This window comes from Salminus brasiliensis, chromosome 19 (assembly GCF_030463535.1).
Source record: "Salminus brasiliensis chromosome 19, fSalBra1.hap2, whole genome shotgun sequence".
Lineage (NCBI taxonomy): Eukaryota > Metazoa > Chordata > Actinopteri > Characiformes > Bryconidae > Salminus > Salminus brasiliensis.
Window position 1 is genome coordinate 27,057,095 of NC_132896.1, and position 11,299 is coordinate 27,068,393.

At 41.1% G+C, this 11,299-nt stretch overlaps 1 protein-coding gene across 1 annotated transcript; it reads right to left on the reverse strand.

The window, feature by feature from the left end:
* Window positions 1–816: 816 nt before the first annotated feature.
* trim105 (tripartite motif containing 105) lies at window positions 817–8,277 on the reverse strand. Its single transcript, XM_072664032.1, has 7 exons — window positions 8,199–8,277; window positions 7,391–7,729; window positions 4,681–4,776; window positions 4,369–4,602; window positions 3,932–3,951; window positions 3,602–3,717; window positions 817–2,932 (listed from the first exon to the last, which is right to left on the reverse strand). The coding sequence occupies exons 2-7, from the start codon at window positions 7,682–7,684 to the stop codon at window positions 2,379–2,381; spliced, it is 1,314 nt and encodes a 437-aa protein (XP_072520133.1). The 5' UTR covers window positions 7,685–7,729; window positions 8,199–8,277; the 3' UTR covers window positions 817–2,378.
* Between the last annotated feature and the right edge of the window lie 3,022 nt (window positions 8,278–11,299).

Consider the following 11,299-nt stretch of genomic DNA (forward strand, 5'->3'; position numbering starts at 1 on the left):
TAATTTACCTAAAATACATAAATTTCCCCAGATGCAGTCAGTCAGCTAATACACCTTTGATGTCTGATGTGTGCCTCCTCAGTTTAGAATGGGAAAAGCTAAGCTAATGTTACTAACAACCAATCCATAAATATATGTCCAAAAATATGTCTCATCCCACTCAAAACACATCTAGGCTTCATTTGTTCACAAACTGATGTCTTACTTCAGTCTATAAAACAAATTTCTATGCATAGTTGAATGGTGGCATCTCTAAACTAAAAGAACTCCAATATCAAACATGTCATGGCTGACTGACTGCATCTGAAGTCAATGATGAATCATGTTCATTTGATTTTTTGCTATTTCCTTAAAGTGGAGTGATTCCGTTAACGCATGTTTTTAAAGAAATAAGTAATGGACCAGTATCAACCTCAGCTGACCCTCAGGGTAACAGCAGTGGTATCGTGCCATCTTTAAAGTATGCATGCATGAAAGTGACTCAGTGTCACTCTCTTACCGCGCCCGTGTGGGTGTGGAAAGTGCTGGTTGTTTGTATCAGTGAGGGAGGAAAGAGAACAGGGAATAGATCACCACTGACCATCTTCCTGTCATCTCATGAAGCTCAGACAGAGCTACTGGCAGGACGCTGTGATCTGCATTCAAATGACTGCATTATGGAGAAAACACCCATCAGCTGAATGCTGAGCACAACAGGCGTGAATGCTGGGGATGTGACATTTCAAGTAATGAGGAATTTTTATGGGAAATGGTAATACTGTAGTTTCATGTGTGGGGGGGGGGATGACTTGATGCTACAAAAAAATCTGTAACAACTTTTGACTGATTCATATTAGATTTATTATTGCTCTTTGGTAGATACACAGAATCTTATATTTGTACAGATGTGCCATGCAGAAAGTTTTAGATCATTTACAGTGTTTAAGAGTGCCCTTTAAAAAAATCAACAAAAATGATTCATGTGAAAATATAGGTACAATTTATTTACAGCTCCTCCAGCATTTCCATTTGTTTGGATTCACCTCAAAGTGCAAAAACGCTCGAGAGCAGGTACAAATAAAATCTCATATATAAAGCGTGTGGTGTTGTTTTTCGCAAAGACAGAATTCTAGCTTAGGGTCATGTTGGCTGTGCAATGTGGAGCGCTTCGTGGTAACACTTCGCTTCATCAATGTCAATTATCTGAGCAAAATCCTATCTTTTTGCACCTGCTCTCGTCTGGCTGAAAGATAAAGGAATCAGATTAAATAGCAGATTGATCGGTTCATACGTTTGGCATCTGCATACATATGTTGATTAAGCGAGAATAAAATGTGAACGACAGCCATCTGGATTACTACTGAATCATGAGTGACAGGCTTTTTAAACTGCAGAAGGCCTCCAGTGTGATCTCTTCTCCAAGTCTGACGGGATGTGGTGAAGACCCACAGGTCCTTAAAAGGTACAGTTAGTGCTCTAACTGTGTAACGTGATACAAATTAAATTCACACCCATAGACTGAAGGCTCCATCCTAAGCTACATTTACACCGCAGGGCTGAACAAATACAGCACAAATCCAGCTTTTTGCCGGAATGTTAGGTAGATCTGATTGTGCTGAACACAGGGCTGATTTTTACACCAGATCTGAGCCACTTCACTGTGTATCTGCAAATCACTTATTATCCAGTGTGGGCAGTGCGTTGGCAGCGGCTAACTGAATAAAATGTGTGCATGCAGGTCCTTTCAGGACACAGATCTGTTTACACTATTGTCCAGGGATGCAGTGATAAGGGGCTTTTTGGCTGATATCCGATTTTTCCATCATGCCAAGAGTTCCTTTACTAAATGTAGAGATATGGAATAGTAAAGAATCTGTCAAATCTAAATACCAATCTTATACCAAAAATAGTTTTTGCAACCCAGTTATCTGCAAATACTACATCTGAATAAGATTTAATACTTTTTCAGTACTGCAGTTTGGCACACAATCCAATACTCTTACCAATAGTCCAGTACTTTCAGTACTTCTTTTAAATAAGCTAGCAACTGGTTAACATTATGTTATGCCAGACAATTATATTTAACAAAGCTATGTAATTTTCTGTGTTCAATTCAATAAACATTTTTTTTTATGAAATATGAATGTGAAATATCAGGCCAAACTCAACAACACAGCTGGTTGTTTGATCCACAAACCGAACATATGTTGACATAAACAGCATTTGCTGTTGGTCTGTATATGCGGACTGCACAGAGTTTGATTAAGTGAAATTGATTAGGTAGGATTAAATGTAATTGTTTTCTGAATGATAGGATCTCAGGCAAAAACTGGAATTGAACAAGGCTTGTAGTGTGAATAAAGCCTTACTTAAGTATGGGGCATCAGATCAGAGGCCACTCAGGGAGACTGGATGGGAAAATGGAGGAGACGGATTGGCTGGGCTTGCTGGCCAGGCTCACTAAGGCATGTGCTGAAGAACGGGAAGGCCTTTGCTCTCGGGCCATTGGAGAAGGAGTAGAGCAGGCGCATGTCATCAGCGTTGTAGAACGAAACCCTGCGCTCTTTACAGTCCACAAAAACCCCAATTCTCCGAGGCCGGGAGGTCATGGGCAGTGAGGTCCAGGGCTGGGTCCCTGCTGAGTAATCATGGCCGTTACGTAGGCGGAGGGTCCAGTAACCGTTCTCGGGGCACAGCTTGACCCGGGCCTGCCGATCGACGGTTTCCAGGGCAACACCTAAGTCCCACTTGGGCTTGGTTCCAACACTCACCTCCCAGTAATGCCTGCCTGTTTGAAAGCCTTGGGCTGCAAGAACATTTACGCACTGGACAAAGCGCTTTGGGTTGGGTTTGTAGTTCAGTATGCCGTCTTTCTCCACCACTTGTGTCCGGTCTGGAGAGAGCAGAAGGCTTGGATGAACGGTGTCCTCATCGAAGGTCAAAGGCAGTGGGCCTATGAATGAAATCAACAACCAAACTGATAATCCAGATAATTACACAGATACATGATGAATCAGGGCAACATACACTGTATGGACTAAAGTATTGGGACACCTATTCATTCATTGTTTTTCTGAAATCAATGGTATTCAAGAGCTTATCCTGCTTATGTTGAAGTAACTGTCTCTACTGTTCAGGGAAGGCTTTCTACTAGATTTTGGAGCATTGCTGTGAGGATTTGATTGCATTCAGCAACAAGGATGTTAGTAAGGTCAGAAGGTTGGATGATCACCACCCCACCTCAACCAAACTCCTATTCTCAACAGTATTGGATAGAGCACCATTATTCCAGAGAACACATTTCCACTGTTTCACAGCTCAATGTTGTGTCTAGCCCACACCTGGCATTAGGCATTGTGCCGATAGGTTCATGCTTACCTACTCAAATGGGTCCTTTTCTATTGGCAGTACTTTTCTACAGGGACTAGACAAGCTGTGTGTGTGCATATGCACACCTGTGTCATAAATGGGTGCAATTTAAGGTAGCTGAATGCATTCATTAGAAGGGGTGACCACAAACATTGGACATACAGTTTAAATCCCTATGTGAAGTTAAAATCCCCCTACAGTAGGGAGGACAAATAAAAATAACATTACAGTAAAGATTTGGCACAGAAATTACCTGGTTTTAAACTGTGAAACATTTTTCGCCACATGGTGTACTGAAGAGGGGCTATATATTTACTGCTAAATTCACCAATATCCGAAATTCTGACGGCTTGCAATTGTGGTCTGAAACTGAGAGAAAAATCACAGTACAGGGATTAGCAGTTACATTGATGACATATTGGAAACAGTATACTTAAGGCTTAGCACACAGCCTTAACATTTAGAGCAATCTTGTACAAGATGTTAACAAAACGTTGAGGATTCTGATCTGACAGTGGCTGTAAGAATAAGACAGGCCATATCACTAGGAAGCATGTAATAGATTTCTTCAATTACCACTCACCTGGAATTGAATTCTGGCAGCTAAAGGGGGGAAAGAGAAAAGAACACATTATCAAGATGAAGGACATATTTCAATGACTCCATGGAAAACGGATTCTGCACTTGGGGAACCATTGCTGAGGCACTACTCCATCTGTTAGCCAGCACTGGAGCAGATGCTCAGATCTGTGCAATACTCATATCGGTAGTCCTGCTACTGTGTGAAATGTAAATTAGGTGCTGGAAGCCGCCACACATTGCTAATATTTAATTCCTACATTTACCCCGGCAGTAGTTTCTGTGAACATGAACATGAATTTTCTAAATGTTTGCTCCACAGAAAATGGAGGTGAAAGAAAATGACAACTGTGCTAAAATAGCAGGACAAAGTCAGTTCTACAACAGTTGCACATCTGTATTCGTTACACCCCAATATAAATAATGGAAATGGCCTGTCACCTCCACCAGCACACTGCAGCTCATGGTGCTGGCAGCCTGTTGGATTGCGTTCAGGTTCTCCTCGAGGTCGCGTACAGCTGTGTGCAGGGCCTCCAGGTGGCGCACCAGGCTTTGTTCCAGCACCTCCTGGTCCCTTTGCAGCTGCTCCAGCACCGCTGCCTCCTCTACCTGCAGGAAGTGGTGCAGGGCCTGGAAGTCGCTGCACACACGGTGCCGGAGCTCAACTCCCACTTTCTGTTAAAGAGAGAGGGGCTTAAACAGACATAGACACTAGACTCAGTGGGAGGCTAAAAGCTCCTAGAATTCACTTACCCTTATTGTGTCCATCTGTTCTTCATCTTTGCGGATCATGGTGATAATTTCTTCTTTCCGCGACTTCTGGGAGTCCATTCGGTCCTTAAGCTTCTTCTGGAAAAATAAAATTAACAACCATGGAACGGCATTTCTTTTATTACTATACTATATCACTGCAACATATATTACATAATATATCACAACAATAAAATGTATTAAGGGTTGATTAAAACCATTATTTGATATTTGCTCAATCAGTAGATGCATTAAACATTACATCCATCTGTTCTATCTACATTTTTCAACATTCTACATTTGTAATAATACACATTATTCGTTTTTTTCTGGGATCAGGTAACCCCGGAGAAAGAGAGAAATACTGACATCCACAACACCAGAAGTTGCAGTAAAGATTAAACAACAATACAAGCCAAAAATCAATAAACAGGTATCAAGAACATACTCTCCTCAAAAGGGCATGTCATGTGCTTTGTGTCAGTCTTGTGATAGTCACGAAATAAAGAGAGGATAAGCTTCCTCAACCTTCAGAGAAAAAAATGTATTTACAAACTTCAGGCTGCTTGGAAAGTTTATTAGAGTAAATAACTGACATGTATTTGAAGAGTCTAAAGATCAGTAGTCAGCTGCACCAGTTTAACTTAAGTTCCGTCACAGGCTAGGGTGTCTATCACAAACCATGAAACACTGAATTTTAACATTATTACATTTCGTTTTTATGTATGAATGAATTAATAATCAATAATCAGACTAAAAGACCACTATAGAAAAGACTGTATAGCCACTTCTCGGCCTGTGGTAGAATGCAGAGTTTGAAAAAAGCCTGCTTGTGGAGTGAGTTCGGATGTTAATATAAAACGTACAGTCTGCAGAATTACTGCAATAAACAATATTATATAACTGTAATCCAGATTCAGTTATGAAGTCTTACCCTCTAGCATTAATGTAAGTAATTACTAAGGTTGCGTTCTAGACATAAATGGTAAATAAATATTTGACTTTAGCTGAGACGAACCCACTAAAAATAAAGTGTTAAAATACTGTGAAGTGGAAATCTAAAAGTAATCAAACAATTTGAATGATAATGAAAAAAAGGCCTCACTCTCCCGAGCCGGTCAGCGCAGCCGCTGTACAACAGCAGCAACAGATTAACAGTGGAGAAAAGGCTGGAATTATTTCACAGTCTGGAACTGATTCATAATCGTGGTCCATGCCGAGTTACTGGAGAGAATACAACACTCCAGACTCCACTTCAGATTTGATTTGACTTAAAAACACAACATTATGCTCGAGTAAGTTTAGGAAAAGTGTTTGAACTGGCCGTTCACAGCCACTGTGTGTGTTTTACTTGTTTCGTTGTCTTTGTTTTTTAACTGATCAACAACCAAGGCTTTGCAAGAATTGCACTTTATACCAAAGCAGCAAATGTAAATTTTGGTTTTTGACCTAGGAGATCTCTAGGATTCATCCAGGAAGTTTCATTTTTGGTACAGCAGTAATAGCGTCATTATAACCCACTAGGCTAGCATGTCAACTTACTGAATTATTTATAATAATAACTATATTCTGCACAGATTACATATTACAACATTACATTTAGTGGTTCTTCATGTTGGTTTGGTTGGAAACCATAGTATTGTCAAATTGGTGCATTTTCACTGTTTTTCTAGAAAAGCTCATACATTTTACTTTCTGCTGGAGAGCAGATCACATGTACCACTTTTCCCCCATTTGTTTTGAATGCATGCGCCTCAGCAACCACAGACTAGAACGGTTGTACAAAAGGAGTGGTTAAATAAAGGTGAAAAAATAAGAAAATGTGTCAGGTGAAAAAGAATACAAGAAACATAATTTGCCTTTAAATTAGTGTGATATTTCAAAATATCGACTGCAAGGGTGTTGTGAAATACTACTGCCCTGCTCACTTATGTGTTTTAGGTGATTCAGACATTTTAACACAATAGTTAAAGTGGGGTCCATTTTTCAGACACAGGGATGAGGAGTGCAATCTTCAGAAAAAAACAAACAGTAACTCTGCACACATTTAGATCTGTAAAATAAATCCCACAGAGTTTGGGAACACCTGCTCTAACACAGCCCAACAAATCTATCATACGCTCTTTGGACAAAAGTATTGGGACACCTGCTTTGTTAGATTAAGTGTCTCTACTGTCCACAGAAGATTTTCAACTACACTGTGGAGCACTGCTGTGAGAATTTCATTGCATTCAGTGACAAGGGCATTAGTAAGGTCAGGATGTTGGATGATCACCACCTCACCTCATCCCGACTCATCCCAAAAGTATTGGATGGAGCACCATCCATCATTCCAGAGAAAACAGTTCCACTGCTGGGGGCATTACACTCCTCTACCCCACACCTAGCATTATATGATGCCAAAGGGGTTCATGTTTAGTCCTATTCTATTGGCAGTACCGTTCTACAGGTAACATACAAGCTGAGCATGTGTGTGTGTGTGTGTGTGTGTGTGCATTTGCCCACATCTGCATCTGCAACGGCTGCAACGAAAAGTAGCAGGATGCATTCATTAGAAGGGGTGTCCACAAATATTCAGACATACAGCTTATCTTTCTTGGATTAAAGTGCGTGAGTGTGTCAGTGAAGGAAGATGCTCATTTGTGTAAAGTAGAGGTTATCCAGGACTGGGAACTGGCCTTGGTTGAACAAGAACAGAGAATGTAGTCCTCACCTCTAAATTCTTTAGGTAGCCAGTTGAAGAAGTCGCTTTGACCTTTTCCACCAGGCCAGCCACCAGGTAGTTGGTCTGGAAGTGTTTATTGGGGAACTCCTGCCGGCACTGAGGACAAGACACTGGGCCCCTGAGGCTCCTCCAGTAAGTGGTGATGCAGCGCTTACAGAAGTGGTGCATGCAGGCCAGCATCACTGGCTCGGTGAACAGGTCATAGCAGATGGCGCAGGTGAGGTCCTCCCTCAGGGTGGCTTTACTCACCGCGCTGCTGCTGCTGCTGGTGCTGGTCGCCATTTGGAAACACTGGAACTCCTTACTTTCGCTTCCACTTCTGCTAAGCTGCAGTCATGTGGTATTAGGGGGACATCAACGAGTCAGCACATTTGCAGAAGGCAGTTATTCATCAGTAAACGGTGGCTAGCTAGGAGCTAACTAACGTCGATAGACGTTGGACGACTCTACTGGGAGCCAAACGGACTTTAGCCGAAAAGTAAAGAAGTTTCCACTGCTCTTACCTGAGCACGAAAACTCACAGTACCAACATTTAGACTGTACTGACCATATTAAAATCGTCCCTGGTAAGTTTTGACAACTAATAAAAGATAAATACAGCCGATAATAAAGCCTCAGTGAATTAGCTAGCTATAGCTAGCACGTCGTTAGCAGCGCCGCTGTTAGTAAACACTACAGCTCCAGGCTGCTACGCTAAGCTAGCTAATATTCATCTCGAAAAGTGAAAAAGGTCACTTTATTATTATTATTAATAATATTATTATCTATTAAGTCACAAGAATACGTTATTACCTACCTAGTGCTACCGTCGCAGGGTCCTGTCCTGCAGCCTCAGAGAGTTCAAAACACCACAACCGCTCAACAGCTCTTCACTCTGCTGGATGAACCGGAAGAGCGCCCGAGTGCTTCAGACGTGCTGCGTGATGTAACTCTGTACACGAAGTTCCTCAGGAGGAAAGTTCTCCTTCTCACATTTCCTTTGACCATACTAAAACCAAACTCGATATGTTTGTGGACACCCCTTCTAATGAATGCATTCCGTACGTTTAAGTTGCACCCATTGCTGACACTCCCTCTGGAGCAGGTAGACATCAGCATATCAGCACCATGTCTAATGCCAGGTGTGGGCTAGAGGTGGGTATAAAGCCCCCCAGCATTAAGCTGTGGAGCAGTGGAACTGGGCTCTCTGGAATGATGGATGGTGCTCCGTCCAATATATCTGGAATGAGCTTGGGGAGTTAGGGATGAGGTTGGGTATTGAGCATCCCACAACCCGACCTCACTAACGCTTTTGTTGCTCAGTGCAATCAAATCCACGCAGCAGTGCTCCAAGATCTAATAGAAAGCCTTCTTCCCTGGACAGTAGAGACAGTTACTCTAACAAAAGCAGGATAAACTCTTTTTTAATACCCTTGATTTCAGACGAGTCAATGAATATGTACGAGCAGGTGTCCCAGTGCTTTGGGTTATTTAATATATGTAGGTTATGATAACAATAGGCTACATTTGGTCACTATGTTTATGATCTCACTTAATGTTATGTTGCGATACAATATCTGTTATGTTTGTCAACTGTTTTTTATAATACCCCTGACTTTGGAAGAAACAGGGAATGAGCAGGTGTCCCAATATTATAAATATTAAAGTGGTCTACTTTCTGTTTATGAAGGTTCCACCTCTGACTGTAACACTACTGACAAAAAATCACTGACTGTAACATCACTGACTGTGACACCACTCACTGTAACACCACTGAGTGTGACATCACTGACTGTGACACCACTGACTGTAACATCACTGACTGTGACACCACTGACTGTGACATCACTGACTGTGACACCACCGACTGTAACATCTCTGACTGTGACACCACTGACTGTGACACCACTGACTGTAACATCACTGACTGTGACACCACTGACTGTAACATCTCTGACTGTGACATCACTGACTGTGACACCACTGACTGTAACATCTCTGACTGTGACATCACTGACTGTGACACCACTGACTGACACCACTGACTGTAACACCACTGACTGTGACATCACTGACTGTGACACCACTGACTGTAACATCTCTGACTGTGACACCACTGACTGTGATACCACTGACTGTAACATCACTGACTGTGACACCACTGACTGTAACATCTCTGACTGTGACACCACTGACTGTGACACCACTGACTGTAACATCTCTGACTGTAACACCACTGACTGTGACATCACTGACTGTGACACCACTGACTGTAACATCTCTGACTGTGACACCACTGACTGTGATACCACTGACTGTAACATCACTGACTGTGACACCACTGACTGTAACATCTCTGACTGTGACACCACTGACTGTGACACCACTGACTGTAACATCTCTGACTGTGACACCACTGACTGTGACACCACTGACTGTAACATCTCTGACTGTGACACCACTGACTGTGACACCACTGACTGTAACACCACTGACAAAACATCAATTACTATAACACCACTGAAAACGCAGCTGACTGTATCTCTTAAATCTAAAGCTTTTCCACTGCGTCTTTAGAATTACATTTTATGCAGATGCAGTTTTCAAATATTAAAAGTATTCTGGTACTTTATAAAATCTTAAAATCACATAGTGTTTAATAACAATACATAAAAAGAGGCTGAGGTCAGTGTTTTTTGTGAGAAATAATTAAAAAGGATCATGTTTCTGGAACACCACTCACAAAACATTGTGCAATTATTAGGCACTCTTCACTCAACAGTTATTAACAATTATATTTTTAAACCAATTTGAATTTGGGACAGAAAATAAATACCTAAGCATGTCAAGCATGCTACATGTCTGCACATTTTCATACATATGCAGTACTGAGTGCTGTGTCAGTGCTGTGCTGTCCTGTCTGTGTGTTATGCCTACTGTCCTTCATAATTATCCTCCTTCATTCTCACTGTTTGCACATTCTTCTTGTGTAGTTTTGTGTTTTATGTTGCACCATGGTTCTGGAGGGGTATTACAAACAATACAAAGACATAAACCTCTTGTTGTTTACTTTTTTATTTTGTGCTTATTTCTATGGCTTTGATTTGTGTGATTTGTGGAGCATCATTTGCCACAGCAATAGAGGAGTAATGTCTGTATAGTATTCTATAGAAAACTGCTGTGGTCAGAATTTACTATAAGACTCTTATAGGCAGCCTGTATGATTTCCTGTATAATTACAGTCTTTTTTCATTTGCTGTTTTGTGCTTCTGTGGTGCTTCTTATTCTCACATTAATCTTCTTCTCTGTGAATCTCATAGCATAATAAACCCCCATATTTCAAATGCTAAATAAATCACATTATATCTCAATTTATATCCTTTACTTTTGACTCATACTCACTCAATTCCCACCCTTTCCATGTTTTAGGATTTGGTCATTGTAATTCTTAATTACTTTTCAGAGGCAAGAAACAGCTACCTGCTAGTTCAGTTCATGCTTCATAGATAAAGACAGATGTGACATTGTGGTTGGGCTGTTCTGTGCTGCATCACTTTCTTCTGCCATGCATTATTTAATGCTAAAGTAATGTTATGCCCTGCCCTTTTGATAAAATCTACATGGAGAAAAATTGGCCACAGTCCTGGGCATTGCAGTGTTCTGTCTAAGGCAAAGGCCAGGTTACGTTATGTTTTACTGAATCCTTCATTTTGTACTTTCCTTAATCTAGCACACTTGATTCAACACAATAAAAAATTAGCAAGGTTCTTGTGTATTGGATCAGGTGTGTTACACTAAACACTAAATATGCACACAAGTCTCCAGGAGTGGGATTTGGAAACGCATGGCTTCATACAATGCATACTCAACAAATTCTGGTTCTAGGTACACCTTGTCAGTAATGCTGACTATATCTCA